This window comes from Salvelinus alpinus, chromosome 9, assembly GCF_045679555.1.
Source record: "Salvelinus alpinus chromosome 9, SLU_Salpinus.1, whole genome shotgun sequence".
NCBI classification, from domain to species: domain Eukaryota; kingdom Metazoa; phylum Chordata; class Actinopteri; order Salmoniformes; family Salmonidae; genus Salvelinus; species Salvelinus alpinus.
In genome coordinates this window covers 66611369-66627780 of record NC_092094.1, presented here as the reverse complement: position 1 = coordinate 66627780, position 16412 = coordinate 66611369, and the positions used below count along the sequence as shown (strand labels likewise).

The following is a 16412-nucleotide window of genomic DNA, read 5'->3' as shown; positions in this document are numbered from 1 at the left end:
TATAGAATTGTGTTACAGCACGGTCCGAGTTGAGAGCCGAACCAAATAAACATGGCGGACTCCTCGCGCACAGTAGAGTGTGAAATATTTACTGGTAAAGAAATGGACACTCAAATGGAAGAACGTGTGAGTAATGAGAATGGTGGTGAATGTGACAAGGAACACTCAAACACTCAGACAGAGGACCCTTTCAAAAAACCTGCTCTCTTTGCGGCGCCTTCGCTCGTGAGTAAACGAGGTCTTGTCGCGAGCAGAGCACCAAAAAAGCCTACACATGAAGAAAATGGCGACAAAGAACAACCATCTACTTCAGATAGTAGTGAGGCATCTTCAGATGAGCAAACCCCCCCTTCCACGTCGGATAATGACAACACAACGTCACGGAAAGGTGCAGAGAGCGAAAAACATCCCGAAAAAGACAAGATTAGTGATGGTGTAGCCGCAAAGACCAAACTGCAAGACGTCCAACCCCCACCAAGATTTCCTGTCAAAGGAACACCTATTGGCAAATTTAAACCCCACCCTCCTGTTCCATACGCCGAACCTCCTTGGGCAGGAGTGGCAGATGTCCCATATTCCCTAGAAACCCTCAAGAATGGCACTATAGTTGATACGGTCCCACTCACCCAGCAGAGTTATTTTGTGGTCGGACGTTTACCTGTGTGTGACGTATCCCTGGAACACCCCTCAATTTCCAGGTATCACGCTGTCATTCAGTACCGTGGGCTGGCAGGAGAGGAGGAGGCAGTTGGAGAGGCGAGAGGGTTCTATGTCCATGACCTGGGCAGCACACATGGTACCTTCGTCAACAAGAACAAGATACCACCGAATACCTACATCAGAGTGCGGGTTGGGCACGTACTCAAATTCGGGGGAAGCACTAGACTTTTCATCATGCAGGTAAAAAATATAAGAATTGTTCCTTCATGCCAGAAAACATTACTTAGTGTTCATACCATTCAGAGATAGGCTAAGTAAAATGTTATACACAGTGCACTTACTACCACAAGTAGGCTAGATGTACTAGATCAGAATAGACATCCTTAGACTTCAAACCTCTATCACTTATGTAGTCCTTTACCATTGTAGTTCTGAATAGCCCTATTCTACTGTCTGTCTCTGCAGGGTCCAGAGTTTGACGAAGAGGCGGAGTCAGACCTGACTGTCACAGAGCTGCGGGAGCGAGCCAGGAAGCAGCGGGAGGACCTGGAGAGGAGGATGATGGGAGAAGGCTCAGATGAGGAGGAAAAGGAAGATGGGATAGAAAGCAGTGGCATCAAGGGAAAGAGTTTAAACGATGATTCGGGCTGTTCCTGGGGAATAGGTAAGCTTTCAGTGCTCAGCACCAGGAGAGACTGTAATGCATGGCTCAGAATAGTTTACTTGCACTAATTGCAATTAACCACTGCTACCATATCACAGCTCTGTAGCTTCAACCCAAGCCCTCAATATGTTGACTTTAATCTCTCTCTCACCTTCCTATCTATACATACAGTTGAAATCAGAAGTTTACATACACTTAGGTTGAAGTCATTAAAACTAATTTTTCAACCACATTTCTTGTTAACAAACTATAGTTTTGGCAAGTCGGTTAGGACATCTACTTTGTGCATGACCCAAGTAATTTGTCCAACAATTGTTTACAGACAAATTATTTCACTTATAATTCACTGTATCACAATTCCAGTGGGTCAGAAGTTTACATACACTAAGTTGACTGTGCCTTTAAACAGCTTGGAAAATTCCAGAAAATGATGTCATGGCTTTAGAAGCATCTGATTGGCTAATTGACATAATTTGAGTCAATTGGAGGTGTACCTGTGGATGTATTTCAAGGCCTACCTTCAAGCCTCTTTGCTTGACATCATGGGAAAATCTAAATAAATAAGCCAAGACCTAAAAAATAAAAAATATTTCTTCCCACCTTTATTTAACCAGGTAGGCTAGCAATGCAGGTGTAGAAGCACGGTGGCTAGGAAAAACTCCCTAGAAAGGCCAGAACCTAGGAAGAAACCTAGAGCGGAACCAGGCTATGAGGGGTGGCCAGTCCTTTTCTGGCTGTGCCGGGTGGAGATTATAACAGAACATGGCCAAGATGTTCATAGATGACCAGCAGGGTCAAATAATAATAATCACAGGAGTTGTTGAGGGTGCAACAGGTCAGCACCTCAGGAGTAAATGTCAGTTGGCTTTTCATAGCCGATCATTGAGAGTATCTCTACCGCTCCTGCTGTCTCTAGAGAGTTGAAAACAGCAGGTCTGGGACAGGTAGCACGTCCGGTGAACAGGTCAGGGTTCCATAGCCGCAAGCAGAACAGTTGAAACTGGAGCAGCAGCACGGCCAGGTGGACTGGGGACAGCAAGGAGTCATCAAGCCAGGTAGTCCTGAGGCATGGTCCTAGGGCTAAGGTCCTCCAAGAGAGAATTAAAGAGAGCATACTTAAATTCACACAGGATACCGGATAAGACAGGATAAATACTCCAGATTTAACAGACTGACCCTAGCCCCCTGACACAAACTACTGCAGCATAAATACTGGAGGCTGAGACAGGAAGGGTCGGGAGCCACTGTGGCCCCGTCCGACGATACCCCCGGACAGGGCCAAACAGGCAGGATATAACCCCACCCACTTTGCCAAAGCACAGCCCCCACACCACTAGAGGGATATCTTCAACCACCAACTTACCATCCTGAGACAAGGCCGAGTATAGCCCACAAAGATCTCCGCCACGGCACAACCCAAGGGGGGGCGCCAACCTGGACAGGAAGATCAAGTCAGTGACTCAACCCACTCAAGTGATGCACCCCTCCTAGGGACGGCATGGAAGAGCACCAGTAAGCCAGTGACTCAGCCCCTGTAATAGGGTTAGAGGCAGAGAATCCCAGTGGAGTGAGGGGAACCGGCCAGGCAGAGACAGCAAGGGTGGTTCGTTGCTCCAGTGCCTTTCCGTTCACCTTCACACTCCTGGGCCAGACTACACTCAATCATAGGACCTACTGAAGAGATGAGTCTTCAATAAAGACAAAGTCTGCGTCTGTCACATGGATGGGCAGGCCATTCCATAAAAATGGAGCTCTATAGGTGAAAGCCCTGCCTCCAGCTGTTTGCTTAGAAATTCTAGGGACAGTAAGGAGGCCTGCGTCTTGTGACCGTAGCGTACATGTAGGTATGTACGGCAGGACCAACTCGGAAAGATGGGTTGGATCAAGCCCATGTAATGCTTTGTAGGTTAGCAGTAAAACCTTGAAATCGGCCCTTGCTTTAACAGGAAGCCAGTGTAGGGAGGCTAGCACTGGAGTAATAGGATATTTTTTGGGGGTTCTAGTCAAGATTTTAGCAGCCGTGTTTAGCACTAACTGAAGTTTATTTAGTGCTTTATCCGGGTAGCCGGAAAGTAGAACATTGCAGTAGTCTAACCTAGAAGTGACAAAGGCATGGATTCATTTTTCTGCGTAATTTTTGGACAAAATTTCAGATTTTTGCAATGTTACGTAGATGGGAAAAAGCTGTCCTTGAAACAGTCTTGATATGTTCGTCAAAAGAGAGATCAGGGTCCAGAGTAACGCCGAGGTCCTTCACAGTTTTATTTGAGACGACTGTAAAACCATCAAGATTGTCAGATTCAACAGAAGATCTTTGTTTCTTGGGACCTAGAACAAGCATCTCTGTTTTGTCCGAGTTTAAAAGTAGAACATTTGCCGCCATCCACTTCCTTATGTCTGAAACACAGGCTTCCAGGGAGCGCAATTTTGGGGCTTCACCATGTTTCATTGAAATGTACAGCTGTGTGTCGTCCGCATAGCAGTGAAAGTTAACGTTATTTTTCCGAATGACATCACCAAGAGGTAAAATATATAGTGAAAGCAATAGTGGTCCTAAAACGGAGCCTTGAGGAACACTGAAATGTACAGTTGATTTGTCAGAGGACAAACCATCCACAGAGACAAACTGATATCTTTCCGACAGATAAGATCTGAACCAGGCCAGAACTTGTCCGTGTAGACCAATTTGGGTTTCCAATCTCTCCAAAATAATTTGGTGATCGACGGTATCAAAAGCAGCACTAACGTTTAGGAGAACGAGGACAGATGCAGAGCCTCGTTCTGACGCCATTGAAAGGTAATTTACCACCTTCACGATTGCAGTCTCAGTGCAATGATAGAGTCTAAAACCAGACTGAAGCGTTTCGTATACATTGTTTGACTTCAGGAAGGCAGTGAGTTGCTGCGCAACGGCTTTTTCAATTTTTTTTGAGAGGAATTGGAGATTCGATATAGGCCGATTAGTTTTTTATATTTTCTGGGTCAAGGCTTGGCTTTTTCAAGAGAGGCTTTATTACTGCCGCTTTTAGTGAGTTTGGTACACATCCGGTGGATAGAGAGCCGTTTATTATGTTCAACATAGGAAGGCCAAGCACAGGAAGCAGCTCTTTTAGTAGTTTAGTTGGAATAGGGTCCAGTATGCACTTTAGAGGCCATGATTATGTTGATCAATGTGTCAAGAGATATAGTATAAAAAAAAACGAGTGTCTCCCTTGATCCTCAGTTAACTGATTTTTGTACTCTGACGTCCTTGGGTAGGTGGAGGGAGTCTGAAAGGGCATCTATGAATCTTTGGGTTGTCTGAGAATTTATAGCATGACTTTTGATGATCCTTGGTTGGGGTCTGAGCAGATTATTTGTTGCGATTGCAAACGTAATAAAATCGTGGATTATGAGGGAAAAACATTCAGATCCACAACATTTATTCCACGGGACAAAACTAGGTCCAGAGCATGACTGTGGCAGTGAGTAGGTCCGGAGACATGTTGGACAAAACCCACTGAGTCGATGATGGCTCCGAAAGCCTTTTGGAGTGGGTCTGTGGACTTTTCAATGTGAATATTAAAGTCAACAAAAATTGGTATATTATCTGCCATGACTACAATGTCTGATAGGAATTCAGGGAACTCGGTGAGGAATGCTGTATATGGCCCAGGAGGCCTGTAAACAGTAGCTATAAAAAGTGATTGAGTAGGATGCATAGATTTCATGACTAGAACCTCAAAAGACGAAAACGGCTGGGTTATTTTTTTTTTTGTAAATCGAAATATCGTAAATGTTAGCAACACCCCCACCTTTCCGGGATGCGCGGGCGATATGGTCACTAGTGTAACCAGGAGGTGAGTTCTCATTTAACACAGCAAATTCATCAGGCTTAAGCCATGTTTCAGTCAGGCCAATCACATCAAGATTATGATCAGTGATTAGTTCATTGACTATAGCTGCCTTGGAAGTGAGGGATCTAACATTAAGTAGCCCTATTTTGAGATGCGAGGTATCACAATCTCTTTCAATAATGGCAGGAATGGAGGAGGTCTTTATTCCAGTGAGATTGCTAAAGCGAACACCGCCATATTTGGTTTTGCCCAACCTAGGTCGAGGCACAGACACGGTCTCAATGGGGATAGCTGAGCTGACTACACTGACTCCACTAAACTGGCAGGCTGGCCTGCACGCACCCTGCTGCCTGGCCTGCACGCACCCTGTCTCATTGTGGAGCTAGTCTGGTTCATCTTTGGTAGCAATTTCCAAACACCTGAAGGTACCACGTTCATCAGTACAAACAAGTATAAACACCATGGGACCACGCAGCCGTCATACCGCTCAGGAAGGAGATGCGTTGTCTCCTAGAGATGAATGTACTTTGGTGCGAATTTTTTTAATTTATTTTTTTAAATTTGATGTAACTAAGCAAGTCGTTTAAGAACAAATTCTTATTTTCAATGATGGTCTAGGAACAGTGGGTTAACTGCCTTGTTCAGGGGCAGAATGACAGATTTTTACCTTGTCAGCTCGGGGATTCGATCTTGCAACCTTTCGGTTACTAGTCCAAAGCACTAACCACTAGGCTACCCTGCTGACCTTGTGAATATGCTGGAGGAAACGGGTACAAAAGTATCTATATCCACAGTAAAATTAGTCCTATATCTACATAACCTGAAAGGCCGCTCAGCAAGGAAGACGGCCATAGAAAAGCCAGACTATGGTTTGCAACTGCACATGGGGACAAAGATTGTACTTTTTGGAAAAATGTCCTCTGGTCTGATGAAACAAAAATAGAACTGTTTGGCCATAATGACCATCGTTATGTTTGGAGGAAAAGGGGGGAGGCTTACAATCCTGACTCAGTTACACCAGCTCTGTCAGGAGGAATGGGCCAAAATTCACCCAACTTATTGTGGGACGCTTGTGGAAGGCTACCCAAACGTTTGACCCAAGTTAAACAATTTGAAGGCAATGCTACCAAATACTAATTGAGTGTATATAAACTTCTGACCCACTGAGAATGTGATGAAAAAAATAAAAGCTTAAATAAATCACTACTATTATTCTGACATTTCACATTCTTAAAATAAAGTGATGATCCTAACTGACCTAAGACAGGGAATTCTTACTAGGATTAAATGTCAGGAATTGTGAAAAACTGAGTTTACATGTATTTGGCTAAGGTGTATGTAAACTTCCGACTTCAACTGTACATGTGTAGATGATGAGGCAGCCCCTGAAGAGGATGAGAACGAGGAGAACCCCTTCTCCACAGAGTTCCAGGAGGACCAAGAGGCTGCTTACCTGAAGGACCCTAAGAAAGCACTGCAGGGCTTCTTTGACAGAGAAGGTCAGACCTTTGGAGAAAGACATTCACTAGTACCATAATCATGTTTCCTGTTGGTGTGTTTGACAGTGTCTCGCTATCTGTCTTTTATTTCAGGGGAAGAGCTCGAGTTTGAGTATGAAGACAAAAGCCACGGTACCTGGCTCTGCAGAGTAAAGTAAGCATTTTATTTTGTCTGAGGTTATGTAATTGTGTGCAATCATGTATTATATCATGCAAATTATATTGCCGTCCTTCTCAAATTTGGACCTGTAGGTCTGCAGCCCCTCTGGTTTTTATTCATACCCACTAATCAGGGACTGATTCAGACCTAGTCAATTAGTGACATTTATCTTTCAACGAACTACCAGGTAGAAAATTGACATACTGAATAGAATGTTAAACATGTCACCTCCTTTCCACACACAGGCTCCCAGTGGATGACGCTTCAGGGAAGCAGCTGGTCGCTGAGGTGACCCACATAGGGAAGAAGAAAGATGCGGCCATCCAGTCTTCCCTGGAGGCGTGTCGCATCCTGGAGGCCCGGGGCCTGCTCAGGCAGGAGGCAGGTGGGGGTCCTAGCAGAGCTGCTACATCAGCCCACAACAGAACTGTTACTATTTACTGTAGTCAATGCAGCCTGCTACATCAGCAGTATGAGTGGTTCAGCAGCTCCTAGTCATTTGTTCAAATATTCCAAAGTTATATTGAAATGTAACATTATACACAGTGAATACACTACAAAACAGTGAATAGCTCACATTGAAGGTGATGGCTTGCCGTTTTGGTTGTTATTCAAGTTTTTATTTACAATGTATATTTATTATAATAATAATAATAATTCATTTAATTTGTCTAGCGATTTTCACAGACACAAAAATGAAACTTTTAATAAAAACAATCCAGAACACAGACAACAATCAAAGCTATATACAGGTGTCGCCAGATCCGGAGAACAGAATTAGTAGAGGACAGAGACTGCAGCCTAATTGTGTCTGGAAATGCGTCCCACAGCCGCGACGCCACGCAACTGACAGTCTTGTCACCCATAGTCTGCTGCGGGGCTGCTGAAGGGATACAGACCTGGAGAAGCAAAGGGTGTGTGTGGGACAGGAGGGTAGAATGAGGTCAGACAGATACTTCAGTCCAGAGATAGCTTGGTAGGTTTGAACCAGGAGTTTGTAGTCGACGCGTGAACATATGGGGAGCCAGTAGAGGTTGAACAGCACTGGAAGTGATGTGCTTGCGGGAGAAGGTGTGGTTGAGGACACGTGCAGCATAGTTCTGGACATATTGTAGCCTGTTTAGGCACTTGGAAGATGCGCCAACAACTTTGTTTATTCCATATGTAGGCTTAACCCCTTGGTCCGCCAGACGTTGAGTCCTTACTCTGTACCATTGAGTATGTTTACATGCACACTAATAATTCAATTTTAAACATTAAGGCAGAGTATGGCATTAGTCATGTAAACACCTTACTCTGCTTATCTTAACCGGCGTAAGGTCATAATCGAAGTAAGCATACGCCGATTAAAACACCTGCTTTTTCTGAGCAATACATGTATACATTTTTTTTTTTTTACTTCAATCGGCATCTGCGCATGTTCCAGCACCGGGTAGCGCAAGCCTCCCTCTTGTGCTCGAGTGAAGTGAGTTCAGAAAAACAAAGTATGCATCTTGTAAATAGTTTTCACATACAAACTTCATATGTCCAAACTGAGAATCAAAAAGTATTAGCAAAAATAACATGGTCACTTGATTTTGATGACCGATTTTCTGCATTTATCAAAAGGCCCATCAGTAGCCTGATTTCCGTGTCCATGTAAACAGGATTATTAGGGAAATCGTTATTTTTGCAAAGCATGTAAACGTTTTAAACAAATCATTATAGTAACCTGACTATCCACAATAATCACTATTGTGTGCATGTAATCGTGCTCATTGTCTGTAACTTCTACTGTTGTCGTACTTTAACTTGTTCATAATCCACTCCCTCTAGTTTCCCGTAAGCGCAAGAAGAAGAACTGGGAGGACGAGGATTTCTATGACAGTGACGATGATAACTTTCTGGACCGCACCGGTGCTGTGGAGAAGAAGAGACAGGAGCGCATGAAGAGGGCGGGAAAGATTCAGGAGCGCCCGGACACTTACGAGTCACTGGTAAAGACCCATGTCATTAAATACGCTTTCTCACAGTTCTACCTCAGGAATTGAAAAAGGTAATACAAAGTATCTCTCAAAATGAAGTGCTCACCTAAGATAGTGCACCACATACAGCGTTGTAATGTGATAGCACTGACGTTGCCAATTCTCTGCAACAGAAGTACACTTTACAAATCCCTAAAACAAAGTTTTTGTTTCAAATAGCCTCTTCTGTCTATTGAAATGTTTTGTGTGCACAGTATGTGATATGTCAGGGGAGGAAGGGTACTGTAGCTTTTATGGTGTGCGCTAGAGTGACAGGGTGCTTGTTGACTTGCTAAGGTGGCCAAACTGTTGGTGGTTGAGAAGGAGCTGGCAGAGACCGAGAAGAAGCTCAGTGCTACAGGGAGAGGTAAGTGGTGCACAGAAAAGGTATTTTCAACCACCTTTCATCGCAATGTGGGTTCGTGTTTCTGAATCCTGTTTCCTTTGAAAAGTGGAATCAGGTGTGTAGTGCTAGGGCAAAAACCAAAATGTTCACCCCTTTGGTTCCCCAGGACCAGGATTAAGAAACACTGGTACACCTACGTTGCTGTCTCTACTATGTGTAGTTTCACCCAAGTGAGTTGTGTTGTGTTTGTCTGTGTATGTGTGCGAGTGAGACAGAGTGCTTTATCCTCGGGTTTCCATTCACTTCTATTTCTCTTCCCTATCAGACGGCTCTCACTCGTCCTCCGAGGACCCCCTGGATGCCTTCATGGTCGCCGTGCGCAGCGAGGCGGGGCTGGACGGAGTGGAGCGCCGTAAGCTGCACGTGCACACCGCCGACCTGCGTAAGGAGGCCCAGAGACTGCGTCGGCTGGTGGAGCTCACGCGGCCAGCCCAGATGCCTTCACTGCAGACTGGGTGATATATATGCATATGCATGCAGCTATCCCCTAATATCTGAATCACCTAGTTGAATGTTGCGTCTTGGTGCCTATTTCTCACAATGTATCCATTCGTCCGTTATTCTCTCAAAAGCCTCTAGATGATGATTGTATATTAGTAGTGCCTATTGCTGTTCCCTCCTAGGAATACTGCATGTCCGCTACACATGGTTGTACAGTATTGCACTCTGACAATTTCTTCTTCACATGTCTAGGAGTGGGTCGTCCGATGCAGACAAGCCTAAGAAGCGATCCCTACCGCTGTTTGGTGCCATGAAGGGAGGCGCCAAGTTCAAACTGAAGACTGGGACCATAGGGGTATGTTCACTTGGCAACAGAGGAGAATATCCATAATAGCTTTTCATAAGAGGGTTTTTGCAAATGCTGGAAAAGCTTTACAGTTTACACTATCCCTATTTCTGCATTTTCTTTCTGTCCACCTATTTCTTTAGCTCTCCCTCTCTCTGCATCTCTTACTCAACAGTTGCCTCTTCTTCACAACCACTCCCAATGTTTTTGTCGTCTCACTCCTCATAATGTGCTCTCTTTCCCTCTTTCTTAGAAGTTGCCCCCGAAGCGAGCCAACCTGCCCGCAGAACTCTTCAACATGAAAGGAGAGGAAGAGGAGGAAGAAGAGGAGGAGGATGACAACAACAAAGGGAGTAAAGACTTGACTGAGGCTGACATCCAGGCTGAGGAACCCCAACAGTCCAATGAAAGCACTGATTCCACAGAGGGCTGCAGTACAGGATGCCAGAGGCAGGACCCACCTCTGTCCCAACCCCCCAGAGGTATGATATAAAAGTTGGATGCTGTGTCTTGCCACCTTTTTCTCACTGTGGCTGTGTTCCCGATTCTCTACCCTTCTCCAGAGGTGTGCACTCGTTTACTTTCCCCTCATACATTTAAAAGCATTTGATTGGTGCAAGCATGACTGCTGGGAGTTTCCAACATATTCCTTACAGCAGTCCATTCCTTTAAATCAATGAGGGGGTGTAGGCGTGCACAATTGAAGGGTAGTTAATTGGAATGTAGCCTGTGTCTATTTTATCCATATGGAGCTGTTGTTCTCCCAATCGCCTGTAGATGGCAGTGTTACTTTGGACAGAGCTATACATATTATACTACATATCTATGTATCTCCAAAGTTTGGCTCTGATGTGGCATCATCATGCTGAAATTGTTTTCCGTAACAACGTATCACTATTCAGCTGTGGTCATTGAACAGTGTTTTTGTCTGGTTTTTATAGGGAAAAAGCTGTCCCAGAGAAGTATAGATGTAGAGGAGCCTGAGGAAACCATGGAAGATGCGCCTCTCGGCCGTTTAAAGCCCTTACCAGGTACAGGGACTCACGTTTGTGTCTCTTTGTTCTTCTGTTGGTACACTGTTTTTCTATCTGTCTGGCTATGTGCACTATGTCCACGGGAGAATCTGTTTCATTTCCTGGGACCTCTCGCCTCCTCAAAACCCATTGGTTGAGAAGTTCGGAGGTCCCGCTCCTCTGACCTTCTTATCCAATGGGTTTTGAGAAGGAGGCAATGCAATTGAGATTCTCCCATTGTGTGGATGGATTTTAGTCCCTAACTTTAGTTCTGGTGTTTCTCCTCCCATCTTTCTTTAGACCCTAAAGAAGGGGGCAAGGAGGCGGCAGCTGCCAAGCCTAGTCCTAAAAAGTTCTTGAAAAAAAGAACCACCGGCCCCAACAGAGTAAGCACTTCGAGCTCATTCTCCCCCACACACATTCACTCAATCACTCACTCTCACACACACTAGCCAATAACGAGCCAAAACTTGATTGAGAATGAATTAATACTGTTAATCAAGAATGCTGGCGTTCTAAACAATCCCCCAAATTTAAATCCAGTGTACTTTTAGACCAACATTAGTTATACAAAGATACTGGGCTGATACAAAACTAGGTTACTCTGTAAATTTTCTTGTACCATGCGAAGATTCACCCTTAATCTCTATTATATTCGGTCTATATTCCATTTACTACCTAATTTGTACCATGCGGAAAGAGAGCTACTTTGTGGTGTTGGTGCATTTTCTTTCTTCGCTCGTTAGAGAAATGCTGTGTCACATTGTCATGCTTTTGTCTCTAGCCTCCAGCCGCCCAATCAGGACCGTACCCTGAGGATGACCCAGACTATTGTGTCTGGGTGCCCCCCACAGGTATAAATAACTTCTTGTGAATATTCACTTGTTTATTGCTATGAGTTCTTTCATCTTGTGATGTTAATCACCTACCACCTGGCCCCTTGACATAGGGCGGCCATGTCTTGAGGTGAACGCTAGGGTAACACAGAGGTCAAAGACACAACAATTTGGCTCGGCTTTGACTAATAAGCCAGGCCCTTAACCTCGTCAACTGTTGTTCAACCATTTAACAGTAATGTAATTTCTGTCAATGTTTTTGCTGAAGAACCTTCATCAAGACATAAGACCTTTTTGTCTGAACAATCTCACAGGCTTGTAACCTCGCAGCTAGGTGACATTTGGAGTTACGCCAAGAGTTTCAGGACTGAGGAAATGTACATTACAGATCAAGATTATTGTTGAACACAATGTTCTTTATCAGAAGCACTATTTGTGTTCTCTACCACTCCTGAGTAAGAGGAATAAGGTTGCCCCTGACCTCTGGGATGAAGGGAGCTAGGGAAAAGGGAAGTAAACAGGCTTTATGGCCAATTTGTGAGAAGGGAGAGTTTAGACTGCATTTTCATCAGTGGCCAAGGAATGCAGATCAAAGCCACACTGTTAAGATAAGGTTTTAACGTTTTGCGGGGGTAAGTACACTGCTAAGAGCCATTTGGATTAATTGACAAAACTCTTGGTATTTAGCAACTAGCAAGAAACCCACAATTTGGTTCTTGGATAAGATTGCGTGCGAGTACCTAAAGGGAAACGTATGTCATTGGAAGACACTGCGACATGTGAGGAAGGTTGGCATGGTTAGGTGGAATAATTTATTTCCCACATAGCTGTTACACACGTGACTACGTAGGGTTTTGTTCTTGGAGCAGATAGCCAGTGACTTAATATAGCAACAAAACAGGCCAACATACTAAATGTGTTTTGCGAGCCGGTCACTGCACTGTCACTACTTTTTTAATGTTCATGTTCTGAATAATATGCCTAAAACGTTGTCCTCCATGTCTACAGGTCAGTCTGGGGATGGCCGCACCCACCTCAACGAAAAGTATGGCTACTGAACACAAGGCTCAAACTTTTGACCCTTTTTTTTCTCAACTCCACCCACCTGCAGACTTAGCAGCAACACACAAACAGGCCTCCACCCCCTCAGTATCTATTTGTGTTCTATGACACTCCTGAGTAAGGGATATTGCATACAACATACACTACTGTTCAAAAGTTTAGGGTCACTTAGAAATGTCCTTGTTTTTGAAAGAAAAAATGTCCATTAAAATAACATAAAATTGACAGACGTCTCACAAGTCCTCAACTGGCATCTTCATTAAATAGTACCCGCAAGACACCAGTCTCAACGTCAACAGTGAAGAGGTGACTCCGGGATGCTGGTCTTCTATGCAGAGTTCCTCTGTCCAGTGTCTGTGTTCTTTTGCCCATCTTAATCTTTTATTTTTATTGGCCAGTCTGAGATATGGCTTTTTCTTTGCAACTCTGCCTAGAAGGCCAGCATCCCGGAGTCACCTCTTCACTGTTGACGTTGAGACTGGTGTTTTGCGGGTACTATTTAATGAAGCTGCCAGTTGAGGACTTGTGAGGCATCTGTTTCTCAAACTAGACACTAATGTACTTGTCCTCTTGCTCAGTTGTGCACTGGGGCCTCCCACTCTTTCTATTCTGGTTAGAGACAGTTTGCGCTGTTCTGTGAAGGGAGTAGTACACAGCGTTGTACGAGATCTTCAGTTTCTTGGCAATTTCTCGTATGGAATAGCCATAATTTCTCAGAACAAGAATAGACTGGCGAGTTTCAGAAGAAAGTCTTTGTTTCTGGCCATTTTGAGCCTGTAGTCGAACCCATAAATGCTGATGCTCTAGATAATCAACTAGTCTAAAAAAGGTCTGTTTTATTGCTTCTTTACTCAGGACAACAGTTTTCAGCTGTGCTAACATAATTGCAAAAAGGTTTTCTAATAATCAATTAGCCTTTAAAAATGATAAACTTGGATTAGCTAACACAACGTGCCATTGGAACACAGGAGTGATGGTTGCTGATAATGGGCCTCTGTATGCCTATGTAGATATTCCATAAAAAGTCAGCTGTTTCCAGCTACAATAGTCATTGACAACATTAACAATGTCTACACTGTATTTCTGATCAATTTGATGTTATTTTAATGGACAGAAAATGTGCTTTTCTTTCAAAAACAAGGACATTTCTAAGTGACCCCAAACTTTTGAACGGTGGTGTACCCTTTACCACATTTGAATTCACTTCTGGGAAAATGGCAACAATGTGGAGGCTGGCACTGGGAAAGCATACAGTGTTGCCCTCTTTGTGAAAATGACTAAATTTGTTGGTTGCTAGCAGGTTTGTAGTTGCCTCATGGTAACCATTGCCTTCTTTCTCCAAGATGACCATGTCATTGAAATAACTTGGTGAATGTTTTGCATTACATATCCTCGAACAGTGTGAAAAAGGACCAGTCTCATTACAGTTAAGATATCAGTCCTCACATACTGGTTAGTTTGCTAGCCAGCAGATCCGAACCACTTGCTTTTACAGCTGCACTAGGGTCTGAAAGCATTCCTGTGTGTATTAAGACACCGCTGAGCCGGTGCAAGATATAGCTCGGAGAATGAACCTCAATCCAGGGATGAGAAATGTTGGAATAATGGAACAATTCGGAGTATAATGCATTTCACATCCCTGGATTGAGGTTTGTTTCCCGAGGCATATCTTGTACAGGCTCAGCTGTGTTAATAAAAACAGGAATTATGCCTGACCCTAGTGTAGCTGTAAGGAAGCAGGTTGGATCTGCTGGCTAGTTACCGTAGTAGGCCTGCCTGAAAGCACTTGACTCACCCCCTTGTATGTAATAGAGATAGGCTGCACTTAAACCGAGTCCAATTTGAATTGGCCCTATCCTATGTCAGATGAGTGTACAGCATATAGTGAAGGATTTAGTGTTAGTGCCCACATTCACTCATCCGAGGTCGGCTTTGTTACTTTGGCTGCTCTCTCGCAGCTAAGCCCACCTGACGTCCGAACAGTATGGGTTCGCTGTTGGGTTTCACTGTCAATTGCTGGCGTAACCCTTTTTCAAAGGAGAGTGAGTGTGGGAGCGCATTTAAGCAGCTTGCAGACCATCTGGACATGTGTGTGGCATTACTGGATAAAACCCAAGCTGATAATGAGTCAAGTCAAAAGTAGTGTGTGTGTCCTCCCTCTCCAAAGTGTCTTTTTAACCAGATCTTCATTACAAGTGACTCAGCGTTTAGGAGCCTGGTGTGTGTGAAGTAGGGTTTCGTTTGTGGCAAGCTACCTAGAGCAGGATTACACTGCCTCAGAAATCCCACACGGCATTTATTCTTGTTCATTTTCTCCCTCCACCTCACTACTATTCTATCTTATTCCTTCCAGCTGAGAATCTTAAACTTGGGAGGTTAAAAATAATACTCTTCCAGAAGTTGTGTATTTTGTTACTTTTTATTTGTACAATAAAGTTGTCCACACGGTACTTAGCCCACGGGGTTGTTCAGATTCCATCTTTTGAAGGTTTGCAGTGAAGACTCATTTCCCCACAAATAAATAACTCCATGTTTTTAGACATTTGTTTGAGTCTACAACTGCACATCTCCTCTCCAGTTCAACCACTGAATCTCTACCCCTCAATTTTCACAATCCCCAAAGCCTCCACCCTCCCCATCCATCTCGATGTATACCGGCATGTTTCTCACAGCCAACCATGTGGAGTGGTGCTTACGTTAGCTAGTGTGTGAGATCCACTATGTTTCCATTAACTTGTCCAGTGATTTTGTTGACATAGAAAATAGATGCGACAGTTGCCTGCTACGGTGTGTTTCCACTTAGGATGTTTATGTCGATTTTAAAAACAGCTGGACGTAATGTCACACCTCAACAAAAGAAAGAAACCAGTGTTGAATACAAGTTAAGTGGTTGAAGTGTTTCCATCACCCATTTAGGCAAATTGTGCAATAATACATTGGTGACAGCCTGTATGCCCTCCCACCGATCATTTTCCTGTCTCTGGTAGCCTGCAAAAGCCAGCATGTATAGAACGCAATAATTGACTAATATTTGCCATATTCTAATAATGATCATGTGTCAATGTGTCACCTCGGTCCGTGCCATGGTGAGATTTGCACTCCTGTAGATCTGTTATAATTGGATGGTTAAACTTGCATCCAGCCAACCAGAAAAGCAAGACGAAACAATTCAGGCATTCTTGAGTCAGGACAATCCTTGTCCTGCAAAGAAAACATTTTTGTTTAAAAAAATGTAATTTCCTAGCAGTAGACATTTAGAATTGAATGTGGAGTGGAGCTTTAGTTGTGATGACATCACGTGGCTTGCAAACTTATTCAGCAAACATTGATTCAAGAAAAAAAACATTCCATCTTCATTTGTCACGAAGTTCAACCAAAAAATCCATCCGTCAATCGGATAAAAATGTTACCGATGTTTAGAAAATATGTATATCTGCCGTTTCCATTACACGTCGCAAAGATTTTTTTTTGCTTCGTCAAATAAAC

At 43.8% G+C, this 16412-nt stretch overlaps 2 protein-coding genes across 3 annotated transcripts in view; one reads left to right on the top strand and one right to left on the bottom strand.

The window, feature by feature from the left end:
* Positions 1–51: 51 nt before the first annotated feature.
* slc4a1ap (solute carrier family 4 member 1 adaptor protein) lies at positions 52–15385 on the top strand. 2 transcript variants are annotated; one of them, XM_071326966.1, is made up of 14 exons: positions 52–900; positions 1126–1324; positions 6531–6659; positions 6753–6813; positions 7065–7204; positions 8635–8795; positions 9120–9189; positions 9494–9683; positions 9922–10024; positions 10269–10497; positions 10957–11046; positions 11338–11414; positions 11813–11882; positions 12873–15385. In XM_071326966.1, the coding sequence occupies exons 1-14, from the start codon at positions 52–54 to the stop codon at positions 12920–12922; spliced, it is 2418 nt and encodes an 805-aa protein (XP_071183067.1). In that variant the 3' UTR covers positions 12923–15385. The 2 variants fall into 2 exon arrangements, with proteins under 2 accessions (XP_071183067.1, XP_071183066.1); XM_071326965.1 differs by having other exon boundaries at positions 11329–11414.
* LOC139530492 (uncharacterized) overlaps positions 7407–16412 on the bottom strand; it is a 74877-nt gene continuing 65871 nt past the window's right edge. The window contains exon 5 of the mRNA XM_071326968.1: positions 7407–7718. Within this exon, the coding sequence (XP_071183069.1) occupies positions 7524–7718 (195 nt within the window). The 3' untranslated portion in view covers positions 7407–7523. The remainder of the gene's footprint in view (positions 7719–16412) is intronic.

Coding starts and splice junctions, on each gene's coding strand:
- slc4a1ap (XM_071326965.1), top strand. CDS start 52: ATGGCGGACTCCTCGCGCACAGTAGAGTGTGAAATATTTACTGGTAAA. Junction 6,814..7,064: donor ACCTGGCTCTGCAGAGTAAA/GTAAGCATTTTA, acceptor TTCCACACACAG/GCTCCCAGTGGATGACGCTT. Junction 9,190..9,493: donor GCTCAGTGCTACAGGGAGAG/GTAAGTGGTGCA, acceptor CTTCCCTATCAG/ACGGCTCTCACTCGTCCTCC.